Source organism: Lepisosteus platostomus, chromosome 1, assembly GCF_059453375.1.
Source record: "Lepisosteus platostomus isolate fLepPlt1 chromosome 1, fLepPlt1.hap1, whole genome shotgun sequence".
Lineage (NCBI taxonomy): Eukaryota > Metazoa > Chordata > Actinopteri > Semionotiformes > Lepisosteidae > Lepisosteus > Lepisosteus platostomus.
In genome coordinates this window covers 82,659,054-82,677,637 of record NC_142611.1, presented here as the reverse complement: position 1 = coordinate 82,677,637, position 18,584 = coordinate 82,659,054, and the positions used below count along the sequence as shown (strand labels likewise).

Genomic DNA, 18,584 nt, shown 5'->3' with positions numbered 1-18,584 from the left:
ACACATTTGAACACATGTGCTTTCAAATTACACTGCCTTTCTCCCATTTTAACTGGTCAGAGAGCTACTACCAATCAAACAGCAGGACAGGCTGGTGGTTTCTGACCCTACCAACCTGTTCTATGCTTGCATAGCTGCAGGCAAGACACAAGCTCTTGGAATAATCATATCTTTAAGAATCACTTGTCACTGCATTTTTCAAATGTCACAGTCTAAAACCAGCCTTGCACTGAATTCAACAAAGCGATGTGTTCGGAAAGCCAGTGCCTTTAAGATGCAGTGAGAAACCCTTCACTCAAACACCAATGATGACAGACAAGACTCCACTCACCATGTGTTTGGCAGCAGTTCCTTGAGGCCCAGTGTTTCTGACCTGGTGAACCGCTGAAGGAAAGGTGAAACAGTAGTTGTTCAGGTCATCTCTGGTAGAGTGGCTCCCAAACAGCAAAAAGGGCTGCCTGCTTTTACTGACAAAAATACAGAACAGGGAGAGACTTTTTATTGTGTGGGGTGAATAAAGCTGTACAGGAAATAGCTGTGTGAATCTTTCCCCTGCAACAGTACTCGCTGCATCGCCCGTAAATATATACCCAATATCCAATATGCACATTCAAGGTCCCTCTGGACAATTCTGGACCACTCACATGACATCTTGTACCTCTAGCAACCTTATTTACTGCATCTCTTGTAGAAAATGCCCAGGTATTTACACTGGGGAAACAGGAAGGAGACTGGGAGATCGTTTCCTTCTAAATCCTCTATTCATTTGCAGCTTTTGACTTTACACCTCTCATCACCTCTCTCGACTTAACACCACCTGAACGCCCACTCTGCTTCTCTTCTGCTCCCACCTCCTCTACACTCCCGGCTTTTGTTCTTCCATACTAAATCAACTTCCGGGTTTCCTCTCGCTCACACCTGAAGGGTTCACAGTTTCTTTTCTTCTCTTTTCAGCTGGAATAAACCTTGACTTGTTCCTTTGCAGCCTACATATGCATACTAGCAGAAGCCTTTAACATTAAACCTGTTAAATGTGAAACCTAATTAAAATTAAAAAAAAAAACACTTGCAGCCTTCCTGCTTTTAGTTTGCTGGAGGCTGGGCTACGTCAACACACTGTTGTTCACCTGGCAGGACATTCCAAATACATCCTGTACATCCTGCCAAAGAGATACCACTCGAACAATGGGCTGGGCCAAGTGTGATGATCTGGGCAGGAGTGTCTAGTCCCTACAGAACTCCACTTCCAGTCAGGCAGCCATCAATCACTACAAGATGCTACACTGATAAAGTCCCGAGACCTCACTTGCTGCCATTCCTTGTTAGCTGATCTGGAAATGGTAGCATTCCAGCAGGACAGCACATGTTCTAATGCTGCTTGTATAATAATTACTTTTTTACAAGCTGATGGCCTATTCTCCAGAGATAAGCCCACTAAAAATATATGGAATAAGCTTTGACAATACAATTTGTTTCATTTAGGGATCAGAAAACAACGAACAGCCACATGCTTGCCCAGGCTCTCCGAGAAGAATAGAAGAGGACCCCAGAACACATCTGCTCCTGGTGGAAAGAATGTGTCACAGATGTACTGCTCCCAGTGGTGGTCACATATAATGAGCCTATGACTACCAGTAGATAATAAAAGTCATGAGTCGTTCTCTCATACCTGTGCAATAAAATAAAGGGCACTACCTGTAAAAATATTTTGCCATTTTCTTGATAATTTTGAATTCCTTGTTTCCTTTGATGCTCTATATAGTAAAGCCAGCACTACTAGATTCAGTTTTTACTAGTACTGAAATGAAGAATCCCAAACCCTTTTCTTATTTGTCCAAACAGTGAGATGGGGTTTATAACTCCAATAAGAACCACAAGTAAATAAAACAAATAAAACCATATACAGACAGGTAAGTATGATGTCAAGCATGGCTTTCAGAACAGTGCTTACCTTTTATCAGTGATGCGGCTAGAAATCAGGCCATGTGAGAAATAACTGCGGAAGGGCTAGAAGAATGAAAACAGCTAATTACAGAGATTATATGTACAGAAATAAACTAATATCTTAAAATGGAGTATTTTTTAAAAAGTACTCAATATTCGACAACAATTGCTATTCCACCAATGGATTGGTCTGATAACTAGTCTTCTTAGGTTCATTAACAACAGCTAAGTGAAACAACAGCATGAACAAGGCATCCAATCTACAAACATTACTTGAACACAAAGACTGTTACTTTCAGCAAAGTTGCCAGCTGGTATACATGAAAAGCTGTCTTCTTCCAGCCCATGGAAGCAAGAATAAGAATGTGGGAACAATACTTCTGCTCGGGTTACCTCCCCAGCCTGTGCTTCAGACAGCTCCAGGATGGATGAATGGCTTTCAATGTCAAAGCTGGAGTAGAAGCTGAACCACTGTTTTTCAAAGGTCACCAGACCCTGGAACAATGATGAGAAAACCATGTGATTCACACTGGCCATCATACTCTTTTAGCAATATGATTTCTTGGCTTCTGACTGAATTAAAGCATGAAAGATGACATTATCAAGATCTCTAAGACATTGCAGCTTCAGATTCTGTTAAAAAAAGATGAGATTCAATTTTATTCACAATACCCAAACGCAAGCTTTTACCTGAAAAATCTGTTCTTTGCTTGCATGTTGTCTAAACTGAAAAGTACCAGTTTTATATACAGTGTTGTAAAAAAGTAAGTACACCCCATGAAAAGGTGTGTGTTATTCAACATTTTTGCATGTTTGGATATTTGATCTTAATTTCAACAATAAAAAAGGTGATCTTATTTAACAAATAATGAAAATTATTCTTTGCAATCATTTATTCAACAAAAAGTCAGAAATGCAATTGTCTGCTGTAGAAAAAATAAGTACACCCCCTAGCTTCAATAGTTGGTGTTGCCCCCTTTGGCAGAAATCACCTATTGTTGGCGTTTTTTGTAATTGTCTATCAGTCTCCTACATCGACTTGGAGAAATTTTTGCCCACTTCTCCTTACAGAACTCCTTCAACTGTGTGATGTTTAAGGGCTTTCTTGCATGTACTGCCTGCTTCAAGTCCTCCCACAGCATTTCTATGGGGTTAAGATCTGGGCTTTGACTTGGCCATTACATAACCCTTCCTTTCTTTTTTTTGAGCCACTCTTGTGTGGATTTGCCTGAGTATTTTGGGTCATTGTCTTGTTGCAAGATGTTGAACCCTCCAGATTTCGGTTCAGCTTCAGCATTTTGACAGATGGCCTCACATCCTCCTCAGGTACTCTCTGGTACAATGTGGAATTCATGGTTGACTCTATGATGGCAAGCTGGCCAGGCCCTGAGGCAGAAAAGCAGCCCCAAACCATAATGCTTCCACCACCATGCTTTACAGGTGGTATGAGGTTCTTTTGGTCAAAGGGAGTTTTTGGTTTTCACCAAACATGACATGTGGCACTGTGGCCAAACAGCTCTAGCTTTGTCCCATCCGTCAATAGCACATTGCTCCAATAGTCCTGATCTTCACCTAGGTGTTGTCTGGCAAACTTCAGTTGTGCATCTATATTCTTTTTGGAGAGCAGTAGCTTCTTCCTTCCTGACCTCACATGTAGGGCAAAGTTGTGCAGTCTCTTTTGGATGGTTGACTCATGCACTTTGACATTGACTGAGCCAAGACTTGCCTGTGGTTTCTCCTGGGTTTCTTGGAGACTTCCTGCAGTATCTTTTAGTCAGCTCTCGGGTTGAATTTGGTGGGACGGCCTGGCCTGGATAGATTGCCAGGTTTCTGATGTTTATATAAGGCAGTGCCCTCCAAGTTACTCTCTAATGATGTTCTAATCATTTGCACCTATTTTGGTGCACCTGATTCTAATTTTAGGTATTTGATGCAATGATAAAGTTAGTGGTGTACTAACTTGCATTTCTGTTGATTTAAAAAGTACAAATGAGTGCAAAATTTGATTTTTCAATGCTATTTTTCAAAATTAGATCACCTTTATCTATCAGTATTGTTCAAATGACAATCAAATATCCTTTTGTCCAAAATGTAAAAAAAGAAACCTTTTTCAGGGGGTGTACTTTTTCACTGTATTATTGTTTTACTTTTTCAGGAGCTTAACTTTTCTCATATACTTCTTCCCATAAAAATAAATTAAAATGTGAGAAACTAAAAACTAGTTAAATCATAGCTGGAAAAATACCAAGGAAAAGTAATGGTTTGGTGCAGGACAGCCTACAAGCAGTCACTATCAGCGACTCACACAAACCCAAGAAACCCCCCATTTCACTGTTACTGGCTCCAAGAGGCAAGGCACGCTTTTTATCACATGCACACCCCCTCTGAAACCACAGACTGGATCTACCCTTGGCTTCAGGCAACACCTGAATGAACACATGATAGAATGAGACCTGCAGACGTTTACAGCTCTTAAAAGCTTCATATTGTATTTTTGCAGCTCTCCGCATGCAAAAACTTGGCCACCCCTGGTCTAAAAGGATGATTTTAAATTGATTACTGAAGCCTATTAACTATCAAAGCTATCTGAGAGCTTAATCGTATACAGCATTATCATTGTGCATTATCTATTTTTCATCCGCGCAACATGAATAGAAGTTATCTATCTTGTGTAACTGTGCATCATGCCCAGATTAAATTAGGTGAAGGTAATTGGATAAAACCCATTACAAATAGGAAACACATTCAAATTTTCATTTCAAATGGATACACACCACCCCTCCAAGCCACATCAGCATATAATTTAAAGATGTCAATGTCTGCTGAAACAAAACAACTAAAAAGCTGGCTTCCTGTTGCAGTAATAAGTGAATTTGTAGAAAAATAAAAATGTATAAAAAATATTTAAATGTAATACTAAAATATAACAAAAATATAGAAATAAAAAGCAGTATAAAGCATCTAAAGCATACAAAATGAAACTGCAACACACCTTAAAATGACTGATTTCATGAAGAAATTGTTTCACGGCATTAGAGAACGGCAAACGGCACAGATCTAAGTTGTGGGAGAGCAGAGAATCGCAGGTGGTCTCTGCTCACCGCTCGCTCTTCGCAGTTTGGTGTTTCACCATCTTCAGCTGCAGCCCAGCCTGGCTCTTGCAGGCCACACTGCACAACAGACGCCTGCGCTGCCCTAGCTACACTCGGCCAAAAATAGAACATAATGCCCCATGCCAAGCTGCCTTTACCTCTGTAAGCAGGATCTCCAGGGCAACGGGGTCCACTTTACTGTAAATCTGCCAGAGTGTCTCGCTCACATCAATCAGCTGGAAAACAAAGCACAGAAAGGTCCTCAGCACAAACCAGCAGTCAGAAATAGTTAGCTCCAATAGGCAACAACTGGTGACCTCGCTAGTTATAGAACATCCTTCCTGGAAAGAAGGAGTGACAAGCACCAGTGTTCTGATCACCTTGTCAGTGGGCTACATTAATATTCCTAACCACTCCAGCTCCCTGCTTGGGCAGTTCACAGGTCTCCAGTCTACTTGTATAAGCTTTCTTCTTCAGATCACTGCAATGGGCTCGGCTCGCTATGCAACTTTCAAATTCTACCTACGCAACAGACACTGGCATGCACTACAAAAGAGGAAAGGAGTTAAATAAGGTTTCACCCTGCCCCTCCCTTATTGAAACAGTGATCCTCATTTTCCAACACAGGTGCGAACAAGTTGCTTTCTGCTCCTGTAGCTATACTGTTATGTAAAGGAGAGAAAATAAGACAAAGTGCTATTGAGACTAAAATAAAAGGCACTGATCTCAAATAAATATTAAACATAGTATTTAAAACACATGGAAAATCCAATCACAAATATCTTGCAGACAATAACAGAACTGATAAGACTGAAGTTTTCTCTTGTTTTTCCTTAAGTTCCAGTAAGTGACAGCACTGGCTGAAAGATGGACATGAAAAAAAGAATATAAACTCCTTCATAGGTAAGCCCATATATACAGTGTGTATAGAAAGTCACCACCCCTTTCAAAATGTTCACTTTTTGTTGCCCTAAAGCCCAAAAAGAAGACAAAATCAGACCTTTTCCAATTTTATCTACTAATTGTACCTTGTAGCATCCAAGTGAAAAAATAAAGCAAAAGTTCTGAAAAAAAGACAAATTAAAAAGTAGAATAACTGGGCTGGATAAAATACTTGGTGGAAGCACTTTTTGCTTGAATTACAATCTTGATATCCTGTTTGGATACATCTCTACCAACTTTGCACATTTATAGGGAGAAATATTTGCCCATTCCTCCTTACAGAATTGCTCGACCTCAGTTAAATTGCATGGTGACTGTTGATGGACTGCCCTCTTCAAGTAATTCCAAAGATTCTCGATGGGATTGAGGTCGGGGCTCTGACAAGGCCACTCAAGGACATTCACCTTCCTGTCCTTCAGCCACTGTACGGTTGCTTTGGTGGTGTGCTTTGGGTCATCGTCATGACAGGTGAACCATCTTCCCATTTGCAACTTCCTGGCTGAAGCTTGCAGGTTTTCGTCAAGAATTTGCCTGTATTTTGCACCACCCATCTTCTCTTCTATCTTGACAAGTGCCCCAGTCCCAGCTGAAGAGAAACACCCTTACAACAGGATGCTGCCACCACTGTGCTTTACTGTAGGAATGGTGCTCTTTGGATGGCAAGATGAATTGGGTTTTCACCAGACGTACCGTTTTGCATTCCTGCCAAAAAGTTCGCTTTTGGTCTCATCTGACCTCAGCATCTGTAAATACCCATCTGCTGACTAGTGCCTTTCCACAACTTTATCTCGAAGTTCTTTTGAAAGCACCATTTCACCCATAGTGGATTCTTTGCTTTGAAATGCACTTCCGAAAGTGGAATCCTCTAGGAACAGCTGCTTTCACTCTGAACTAATCAAAATCACCACAACTGATCACAGGCGGCATAAGTTTGTTGTATGATCTGTAAGGTGACTGGTTATACCTGAGCAAGTTTACAAATGCAATTGTAAGGGTGGTGTTCACTTATCTAAATAAGGTATTTTACTGTTGTAATATTCATTAATTTTCAGAATGTTTTATAATTTTATTTTCAGTTGGCTAATGGGTTAATGTGTGTAAATAAAAATGAACAAGCCTAATTTAATTTGTTTTCATTTTCAGAGTGTTATACAACAGAAGGTACACATTTTGAAAGGGGGTGGCAAGTTCCTAAACCCACTGTAAACCTTCACTATACAAGACAGGATTTTAAAATATCACTTTTCATACAGGCGATAATGAGTAAAGGGCACACAAGTGCCAGAAGTATAAAGTGTAGTACAGCACCTTATGTTTCATGGTAAAGAAACCACCTCCTCCGATTCCTTCAAGGGCAAAGGCCTGGATGATCGGCCACTTCTCTACGACAAACATGTCGAACTTCTGAATGTGTCCTGGGAGAAGACAGCACATTATCCATGAAGTAACAGCAGGAGAAACCAAACCTAAGATCTACAGCAGAGAGCATTTACGATTAAGATATAAAGGGTTTAGAGGGCTAAAGTAAAAAAAAACATATCTTACAGCAGCACTAGAGAAGTGAGAATATGAACACAACTTGTCGTGCTGTTTTTTAAACAAAATTTAAACTAATGTGTAACAGCTGGACATTATTTTACATTTAGTGTATTAATAACTCAAAAAGACAGAAAAAAAGACTTGAGCCTTACAGTATACAGAAATAAACGTGTTAAAAAAAAAGAAAAACTGCACACTACCCCTGACCGTCCAGCAGAATTTCAGGAGCTCAGTCATTTTGTACTGTAACCCAGTTCCAAATGTAGTAGAAAGTTCTGCTCCTTAACTAAAGAATACCTATTTACTCCTGTATTAGAGACTATCCCTTTCAATAAGTCTTACCGTTAATCAGTACAATAATCACTAATTAATAGTATGACAACCCAGTGGCAGGATTAGAAATATTAAAATGTCTATGCCTTAATAGTCTCAGCTTCCTACACACTCCATTTTGATGCAATCATCTAATTAATTGGTAAATTAATCCTAGTAATTATCAAATGAATAACTAAGGAACTGGCTGCCATTCCTTAAATGTTGTAAGGGAGCAGATATCCACAGCTGAGCTGAGTCGTACCCTGAGAGCTGTAAGGCACTCCGATGCGGCTGCAGTCCTGAACCATGTTCACAAAGCTGGAGATTTTGAACTCCTCCGCCGCCTCCTCATCTTCGTACTGCTCACAGACACAGGGAAGACAGACAGTAACTCACAGGTCTGGACCTCAGTTCTTTCTCTTAGCACCACCACAGTGAGGAACCTCTTGCAACACATGCCACACAGGAATACTGACCATGCAGCAAATAAGTAATTGAGCTCATTAATATACTGGTGCCTCCAACACGCATCTTTCACATTCCAGTAGAAACAAATTAGAAACACTCTGGAATGTAGTCATAAAAGCCACCAAATTTACCATCACGATACCATTTACAACTTATTTGCTTCTTATTATGAACATAACCAAGATGTAAAGTGGTACTATATCTATCCAGATCCAATTCCAGTCTCCACAAGAAACGTGCTCCTTTTCAGTCCTGTAATATTACAGTATTATTTTTTAAGATGTACAGTGACATATGCCTTCATGAATATGGCCATTGCAGAGGTTGCCTAAAACCGATAATAGGAGGCACTTTCACTAACTCAAAGGGTGGTGGGAGTCTGGAACAAGCTCCCCAACCATGTTGTTGAAGACGAGCACCTGCCACCCTGATTTATTTCAAAAAGCAGCTGATTGAAACCCTGAGATCAATTTGTGACCTGCTTAATGTGTTGAATGGTCTCCTCTTATTTGGACCCACTCTTATGTCCTTAGGAGCTACTTATTTTTAAGTTGTCTCAAATTTCCATATGGCACTGCAAATATGGACAACTTAAAAAAAAAAACACAAACTGGACCTAAACTACAACACAGTTACAATTCTAAACTAAAGTCCATGAACACAGGTGGTTTCTTTAAATTATTTCTAAGGGACATTTCTTATAATTAGGTACAGCACTGTGATGGAAGGATAACAAAAATACTGTCTAAACCTAGGTAGTCCAGCTAAAGTACATTATGCAGCTCTCACATTCTCTCTCACTCCATTGTTATTCAGCAGCATCAACTCATCAGCTATATTATTTGCCCAAGCGGTGTGAAAATGTGTGTAGGGAGAGCAGCTGTCATCAGCCAGCTTGCAGAAAGAGGTCTGAGATCAAGCACAGAAAAAGAATAGCTTTAACATTGAAGACACAAATGTGACTGGGCAACAATTCTCCATGCAGAGGAAATTACAAGGACAGAATCCAGAAACAGAACTACAGCAGACAGAAAGTACAAATCAAGTGGGAATACAAGATGTTACCAACCGAAAGTAGTCTGCCCACTTTAATAAGTAAGCAAACCAGCATACTCAAGAGACTTACAGCAGAACATATAAAAGCTCAGCTAAAAAAAGCTAAAAACTCATATCAGACTAATACCGATACATAAATAAGGTAAAAATAAACAAAAAATGATTATGCACGTTAATAAATTACCTTAAGACTCCACAAGACTGCAGTCTCACATTCCTGTCCCACAGTAGGGATCATTAAAAATATACCTTAATTCTGCCAGGAATATTTAACTATTATCGTTAATCAAATACATAAAAATAGACTCTGAAACCACACCTATCAAAGATCAACAACAGAAGGATTTCTAGCTGTGAGAAACCTGCAAGATGAAGAAGTCATATGTGCGATTGTTAAGTGCTGGCAGTAGCTCACCTCAGTCTCAGTCATGCAGTGGAAGTGCAGGTTTCTCCAGTGGCCCACATACGGCAGCAGGGAGCTATAATTCACAGGATTGCAGTACAGGTGGACACTCTCTGCCTTAATTAGCAGAATGACGTCTATAATGAATACAATTAGAAATTTTGATTAGAATATGATTATGATGTGATTAGAAATGTATAGTTTTAGATTAATTATAAATTTGACAGCCATGGTATAATTAATATTTATTTAAATATTTAGATTAAGCTGATATTCATCTCAACAACTATACATAGCTAGCACAAATACAATGCTTAAGAACTACCTAAGCACTATTCATTGAAATTATTGAGATTTATTTTGTATTATGAAGGCCTGCCATCTAGTGGAAAAATATAGATTTAATCAGCATTTAGTAAGGGATTCCGATTCAGTAAAGTATTTTTCCCTGCTGCTTTACTGAGATTTGAGATTCGAGATCAATGACTTCCACTAAATTGATGAGTAAATTAAGAACATCAGGGATGGAGTCTGGTCCTCTGACCCCAGAACTCCTAGCTCTGGTCCTGCAGGGAGACACACTTGTGGGTTTTTGTTCAATCTGAGCACTTAATTAAATAATTGAACCTTAATAATAGGTTTAATTGTAACCCTTTCGTTATGTTCCGTTTCTAAACATGTAGGAGTTTTCCTTTTAACTATAGCACTTCTTAAGTAGCTTAAAATCTCTAACCTTTCAGCCAAAAACAATTGTAAAGGTTCTAGCCCACCTAGAAGGATACAGTACATGCAAAAGCTCAGCTGCAATAGCAGCCAGCACATCCCCAGGACTGGCAGCCCCTGCCATCACTGTACACACCATCGAGAACCTCCTCTGGGAACTCTGAATGCTCCAGGTCCAGGTTTGTCTGGTTGTACAAGCCAAAGAACAGGTAGTTGGCCAGTTCGCTGCATCCTTCATTGTATCTGCTGTCAATGCCTGCAGGCACAGAAAGACAATTACACATACAATCTACACACTGACATGCAGAACAGAAAACAAGGTCCCATGGAGACAGCCAAAGGCAGACAGAGCCCACTGCCAAATATTCTGGGCTCTATGGCTGACCACAGAAGCATGTTTCTGTTTGTTCACTCTTCTGCATTTACCAGAGTTCGTCAAGAATCAAGACAAAGTTCAAAACCAGTGCTGCATACAGTAATGAGGGATGATCAATGGATTCAGACTACAGTCAGTACCCTACATTTTCAGATTAAAACACAAACACTGCAGCCTCAATGTCTATTAATGATTTAAGCCACAATTAATATCAGTATTAGAGGGTACATTCTTACTCTGATTGTATGCATGTTTTACAGCAAAAAAATAGAAAAACAATTTAATTATTTCACAATTCCACATACCCACTCCACTCTCAATTCATAATGTTCCAATCAGGAAGAAGGTATAGGATACGAAATTCACATAAAAGCATTTCTAAGGAGCTTTTGCTCCCCTCTGCGATAAGGCTTCTCAATGAATGTGTGTAGATGTAGCCCCCCCCATTTATTTATCCATTTATTTATGCATTACATACCGTTGTTGTGATGTCACGAACTTCATGTGATTTTATCTTACTTTTATGTTTTGCTTGTTTGTTTTGTACTTTTATGGAAGAAGCTAAAGACATTTCCACAGTAGTGGAAAATAAAGTGTCTATCTAATAAACATCTACAGTACAGACTGAACACTTTCCTGCAAATAATGAACTTCTTAGCGTCCACAGGGTGGCATCGGTGCACAACAGCACAGCCCTGCAGGTCACCGACAGCTGGCAGGGTCTACTGTGAGGATTATCTGAATGCTCAAATACTCTTGACTTGCAGAGACCTAATTACTACTAGAACTGTATATACAGGGTGATATCTGGCCATCATGTTGTTTTTCCTCAACAAACAGGAACACGCACTGCGTCCGATTCTTGCACACTCACATTTCGACACCAGCATATCCAAGTCATGCGTGCTTTAATAAAAGTGCTATATGGCACACCAAACCTCAACTCTACCTTTGAATATCTAATCAAAATATTTCACATGCTGTGTGTATTATGTGGAGATGTCTGCACTTAAACACAATGAACTTCACTTCACTTCACATGTTCCAAAAAGCAGCACTGCCAAGTCAGCAGGGGTATTAAAACATAAAAATGAAAATGTGAATGCTGAAGCCCTATTTGACAGTTAAAGAATAGTGAAAACTGAAGCTGTTGAAACAGCTATAATAATTTTAGGTTCAAGCAGAAAGATTTGTCAGCATGCATTATCTGCAAATGAACAGGTCACATTAATACCAGGCTGGAAAACAGAAAGCAAAATCACAAATTTTTGTTTTTCTTTTACTTTTTATGCATTGAAGTTAGTTTTACTTGTTCTTTCATCTATTACTGATTTTAGCAGCTAAAACAAATCAACACCCGTTTCTTGTTAACAGAATCCCTGTTTCATTAATTATCATACGGAAAAGTTTGACTAAATTAAATGTTCCTATCATGTCAAGCCATACCAAGTGTCATCTCTTTATTCTTGATAGACTATAAAGTCTGAATTAAATACATGACCTTCTCTGCATAAAGCTACGTCTGTATTTCTAATTTTAAGTTGTTGTTTGAAGGAGTTGAAGGAGTGCCAGAAGATGTGCACCAGCTGCTCTAAATGACTTGAAACAGTGTCAACCGTGAAAACTTAGGCTTCGAGATAAGTTGTTACAGCAAATGTTCAAGAGGAAAAAATCTGAACTAATCCACAAGGCATTTTCGAAAATATGTTTTGGGTCTGTCATTAGAAATATTTAAAAAGTTTTGTGTGAAATGTGTCACTAAAAATTCATTTCACTGTATTTAGGCCAAAATTAAAGATATTAAAAGCATTTTGCAACCTATTTCACATTTTTCCCTTTTGAATAGCGTCAGAAGTGATGTGACAAAGCAAATGTAAAGCAAAACCCCACTCCTTCAACTTTAATGAAGTCACTTACATGTATTTTAACTAAACATTTTTGTTTGGTTTTTCCCCAAATGTCTTTTTGGTAAAATGATGAAAGAGTAACTCAGGCGGTCAGCAACTGTTGAAATTTCTATTCTTGCAGTAACTTCTGGAGTTCTCTTTGCCTGGACTGTATATTTCACTGAATTACTGCTAAAGCTGCAACAGCCAGAGCCCTGCTGTTGGTGTTCTGTTGCCAAGCAACACGCAAGATCTCTCTGCCAGCAAATACTGGTTTATGACTGAAACGATTACAAACAAAGAGCTGCAGTGAGGAGGTCAGGCAGGTGGCAGGACTGGAGGCTGCATATTCCAATTTATCATGAACAAAAAACGGGTATGCCCATGGCCATATCCCTCTCCTAACCATGAAAAATGATATGCTTCATTTATTCATTCTTCTCAAGTATGCCTTTTCCAGAACTGCACAGCATGTATGAGCATGTCTTGGGCGCCAGGTGTGTGCATTCAGTTTATGCATACAGACTCACCAACTGGAACACTCTGCTCTACACTAATGTCAACTCAGCAAGCCTTGTGCTCCTGTGGGTTCAGTGTAAATATTTGTACAAAAGACTGTTTTAGTCTGATAACATATCAGAATGCCAAAACAGCAAATAACTCAATCTTAAAATCTCTAAGTAAACTCCATTAGTGGTTACTAAGAAGTACAGATTACTTCACTTCTGTCTGTCATCTAGCCAGATTAAAGTTTTATTAAACCTACAATTACATATAATTGTTTTTAATTTTCATCTGCTTAGCGGACTCACCCAGTATACACAAGATCCCATCTGGTCTGCATTTGCTGGCATCACTCAATAAAGCCTGTACCTGACGCAGACGGGAACAGCTACAGGAGAGAAAAAGAAAAGCATCACCTTCATGAACTTCTCACATGTAGCCATGTGAGCTGCCATTATTCTCTATAGCACGTGGAACCATCTTTTTAAACAGATGTGATTTTCGACAGCTTGAATGTGAAATGACTAGGGATAGCCCAATTCACTGAAATAGCCGCATTGCAAATCGGTGTTCTACAGCATCATCCAGGTGGATGCTGCACATTGGTGGTGGTGGAGGGGAGACCCCATTACCTGTAAAGCGCTTTGAGTGGAGTGTCCAGAAAAGCGCTATATAAGTGTAAGCAATTATTATTATTATTATTATTATTACTCTTGTCATCTTTTACATTTCTCACAGAAATACATTTGGAAAAATGTAAATATAATTAAGATACTTTGACTCTTGATATAATAAACCCTCATGTTTATCATGACACAATCCAGTACTTGCTTACCTACCACAAAACTAAAAGAAGTTCTGAATTGTGCAATGTGGCCTGTTTTGTGATTGCCACCACTGACAACCCATCCTAGATTCTGTCTTTCTATTAAAAACTGAAAAACGTTCCTGCACTCGTGACACAGTTGCTCCTGAAGCTCTGTGTCCTGCTCACTATTTCATGGTCCAGGATGTGATTGAAAGTTTGCGTGGTTTTTAAAAACTTCCTAAAGACTATGGCATGCCAAGAGTTTATCTCAGCTTCCAGGGATCCAGGGAAAACAATCTTCCTTAAGGAAGTTTGATTTCAGAAAATTTATCAGCTGCTGCCACACTCTTGGCTGGCTGACAAAAGAATTACTCTACACCTCTCTTGAGCTCCCTGCAAAGCAACATGGGGAAGCCACCAGCTAGCAGATTCTTCAAATCCACCGGAAAAGAATTAAAGAAACTCTGACTGCCACGGTGCAACCAGATCTGTTCAGAACACACAGATTACCAGAATCACAGAATTCAAACAATTCAATAATGCTGTGCTGTCCCTGTTTCAATGCATCAAACCGGAGTGCTTGAGTGAGATACACTGACTAGAATATTCCTAAGGAAATGCCTCTGACATACAATCATACTGAATTACTTGACTTTAAGATTTGAATTTGCGCTTAAAGCTAATTTCTTAAGTTCTTTGTGTACAATTGCTATAGAATAAGAGAGGAAAAAGCAGCACAAATCACAACTTTCAGCCTACCACAGATCACCAAGCCAAGATAGAATCAACATTTGATAGGCCATTAATTTGCTTACTTGTGTATTTGATATTATAATTCAATTCAATTTTTATATAGCACCTTTCACAACAAGGTTGCCCCAAGGCATATATATAATATACATATATATAATATGCCCAAAGGCATACTGTAAGACATCAAGGTTGTAATGGATCCAGAATCAGTTTTCTTTTCCATCTAGTTTGGCTTTATTTGAGTTGTTCGACAGATGTCGTCTTGAAAAAAAAGGTCTATTAATGTATTCCTTCCTGTATATTAGCAGATAGTATATAACCATCCATCAGCTACTGTGGCAGAGATTATTAATTCTTCAGTCAGGTTTTATTACAGTAGCTTGACTGACAGGTTGATATTAAGGAGAAAAATGAAAGTTAATCTGGTTTTATAGATCACGTGAGGCTTTTGTGAAACGCCACCTGTAAGTAACAGAACACAGCACCAAAACGTTATCCATTCTGGCGAAGGATATCGGTTTGTTAAAATACATTTTTTACTATCCGACATTAACCCTTTCCCTGATGGAAACAGCAAGAATACAGCTAAGGGAAGAATGGAAGTTGAGATCCTACCCCTGAGCAAGGTCCTTGACTCAAACTGCTTCAGTAAAATCCCAGCAGTATAATGAGCCCTCACTAGATTGTCATTAGACCTGAGAATTTGTTTGATTTATCTTTTTCAATCAAAAACTAAGATACATTCCTAAGTGTTGTTATATAACTTCTGCAACTAGGCCTAGTTTCAGCTTAAGTCACCCTTTTTATTAATACTTAGGATACGAACAGAAAAGTTGCAAATGACAGGAATCTGCAACTGTAATCTAGAATCTGAAACTAATAGCTAATGTCCCTCTGCCCACTATCATCTTACTGCTCGTCTCAAGAGTCAGATCCTTCTCATCCCACACAGTGATCTGGACCAGATACCGAATGCCCTCTGGGGATCAGACAGACATCAAGCTCTACATCTCTCACGATTTGCTATCTGCTCTCATAGACAACTTAAAACACAGCAGGTCTTCGTCAATGCATCTTGATGGCGACTTTTATCTGACAATGAAAAACATTTCGAGGTGCGAGTCTTTACTCCAACAAGGGGAATTCCTGATCTTCATGCTACAATTCAGATCCAACATGTCACAGTTTGTAAATTTCTCATGTATTTTCATCTGCTGTTTATCTTGTCTTTTCTAGATTTCATTTAATCTTTTCAAAGAGCAGAACATTGCCCTTGAACATGTTAGCAAACAAAAAGAGAATTAAAATAGAACATCCAGATATGGCTTAGAAACCACAGCATACCAGCTCAAAACAGCTTTTCTAGTTTGGAGCTCAAACTCCATAAATTCACAAACACATTCTGTCAAAGAGTACCCAATCCATCAGCCCAATTTCTTCCTTTTCACAAAAATGTTTTAAAAACGCAGAAATTCCTAGTGTAGACAGTACAATGGTAAACGAATGACGTCCACATAACTGGAATTTGATGAGATTCAACAGCTGAATATCATCCCTCCTGGAATTCTGCAAAGCTGTGAAACGAATCCCTTGACCCTAGACTGAAGACAAGCCTACATGTAGTTAGTGCTTGAGCCAGCTCCAAACCAAGGCAATAACATAGTTATGCATATTTATCTCTTCTGCATGTATTGCTCCCAACCAGATTCACCTCAATAATTACCTTGGGGGTATACCAACCTACATCTAAGGTATACAAGTATATGTTAATTACATAAATTGAATAATCTAATTCTTTATGCTTGTTTGCCTCATAATTTATTTGGTATTTTTATCACGAGTCCGTGGGTAGTTTCAGAAATTCAGTTTTCTGAAGAGCTCCCTCTTGAATTGGCCTATACAAGACCAGTGTGTTTAACTGCAAAGCAGAGTAATGTAGAGTAAAGGATTTCAAATCCTTAGTGATGATGACGACGGTCAAGTTCAAATAAAAGATTATATGTCCAATATAATCCAGTCTCGGGGAAGATATGCAGACAGTGAGCAGCTCAGTGTAGTGAAATGATTCAGTCAGGAGAGTCTCTAGACAGCCCACACAGGAGCCCACTGGTCTTTCAGTGAAAAAATGTCGATTATTAGAACAAAAAAAACAACAACAACCAGTGAACAAAGAAATATAGTAAAAAATACTGTTGGATATATATAACTTTTTTATATACTCTGTTTTTGCCTGTTTTCTCTCTACATCACTGGACTTAAACGAGTTATCACACCGCGAACGTGGTTCCTGAGCCCGAACCGCCGAACCGCCCGCCTGGCCCGTCTGCAGAAGCAGGCCCAGAGAAACACAGGCTCCTGTCGGGGAAAGATGCGACAACACCTCCAAACAAGCGCCGCTGCCCGCACAGGCCCGGGACTCGGGCGGTGAGGCAGCCGGCGGTCCGGCCGGGACGTGTGACGGGACCCGCCGGACCCGCCCACCGCCCAGAACAACAACACCGTCCCCGGCGCCGAGGGCAGCGCTCGGCCTCCATCCCACCGCGGCCTGGCAGGGAAATGTCAGCTCTCACCTGACGGCGGGGCTCAGGCACTGGTATTTCCCGTTCTTCCTCCGTATGCCTGCCATATCTGCAGCTCACGTCGTGAAAGAAAACTGCAGTGTTAAAAACCTGGTCGTCAGCGCCAGCGGAGACAGCTCCCCATCCCTAACAGCCCTGGCGCAGCTGGAGGACGAGCTGGCGAGTATGGCAACCGGCGGAACCACTCGCCCCCCCACGGGGACCGAAGGCACCGCTGTACCTGTTGTATCGAAATTAAGGCGTACTAATGCAACAATAGTGAGTATAGCTACACAAACTATTTTTTCAAATCCATGTTAGTCCTTCCTTGCGGTTCTTCGAGAGCGGCAAAGTGGCTGCGTCTCCCCCTGGAGCAGGGAGTGGTATAGCCCGCGAGTGTCCCTTGACAGCGGACGCGACTCTGCGCGCTCACGAGAACATCGGGGGCTCGCTCCTGCGCACGCGGAGGACTTGGGGAGCAGGCACATTGGGCAGTGTTTATTTCGATAACCCCCAGTTTAGTCAGTTATCTATTTCCTGGAATTCCATGAGGATTAATAAGAAATAATTTACATTTTCAAATTTACTGAAATGTTCTATCCATTACCTGCTCCCCGGGAGTCACAGCACACTCGCTGCCCTGTGTATGAGACAGCTCATTTAAACTGGTGTCTTTCAAACATTTAAACAGTGAACCTCTGACCGGAGACACTCGTGAAACCGGGGTTAGCACTCTCTCGGTTTCCTAACATTGCTCCGTCCAGAGACGATGTTGGTGAAGTGCATCACAGGCGCAGACACGGAACAAGCTTGCTAGATTTCGCTCCCCCATTAAGCAAAAAAAAAGACAAACGCCACGTTATACACAAATTATCGCGGCGGTAAAAAGAGATCATTGTTTTCTTTGTAATAGGATGAGGTCATTCTCGGCTATTTTTTTTCACCATTTCCGCCGAAGGTGAACTGGGTATTTGCTGCAGTAACCCTGGCCCTGCAGGAGGAGAGCGGCTGTATATGATGTCCAGGCTGCTGGCAGCCCTATGGAAACACTGACCGGCCGATGGACACTTCGACACTGTCCTGATGGACATGTCCACTATCATTGGATCGCAACAGCTGTACAATAACCCAAAAGTCTCCAATTGTTTTTTAAGCCTTGTTTTGTATGTATTTGTTTGAAAAATAAACTGTGGCCTAGGGGAGTATTATGTACTTGA

The 18,584-nt window shown here is 40.2% G+C and overlaps 1 protein-coding gene and 1 long non-coding RNA gene across 2 annotated transcripts in view; one reads left to right on the top strand and one right to left on the bottom strand.

Moving 5' to 3' along the window:
• dnaaf9 (dynein axonemal assembly factor 9) overlaps positions 1–17,580 on the bottom strand; it is a 55,001-nt gene extending 37,421 nt beyond the window's left edge. The window contains exons 1-10 of the mRNA XM_088639322.1: positions 17,380–17,580; positions 13,557–13,636; positions 10,619–10,738; positions 9,772–9,896; positions 8,095–8,191; positions 7,287–7,393; positions 5,195–5,272; positions 2,338–2,439; positions 1,952–2,007; positions 332–467 (exon numbers count right to left, since the gene is read on the bottom strand). Of these exons, the coding sequence (XP_088495448.1) occupies positions 332–467; positions 1,952–2,007; positions 2,338–2,439; positions 5,195–5,272; positions 7,287–7,393; positions 8,095–8,191; positions 9,772–9,896; positions 10,619–10,738; positions 13,557–13,636; positions 17,380–17,435 (957 nt within the window). The 5' untranslated portion in view covers positions 17,436–17,580. The remainder of the gene's footprint in view (positions 1–331; positions 468–1,951; positions 2,008–2,337; positions 2,440–5,194; positions 5,273–7,286; positions 7,394–8,094; positions 8,192–9,771; positions 9,897–10,618; positions 10,739–13,556; positions 13,637–17,379) is intronic.
• On the top strand, positions 17,539–18,584 carry LOC148679049 (uncharacterized). Its single transcript, XR_015940046.1, has 2 exons — positions 17,539–17,646; positions 18,326–18,584. It is a non-coding gene; the product is annotated as an uncharacterized LOC148679049 (long non-coding RNA).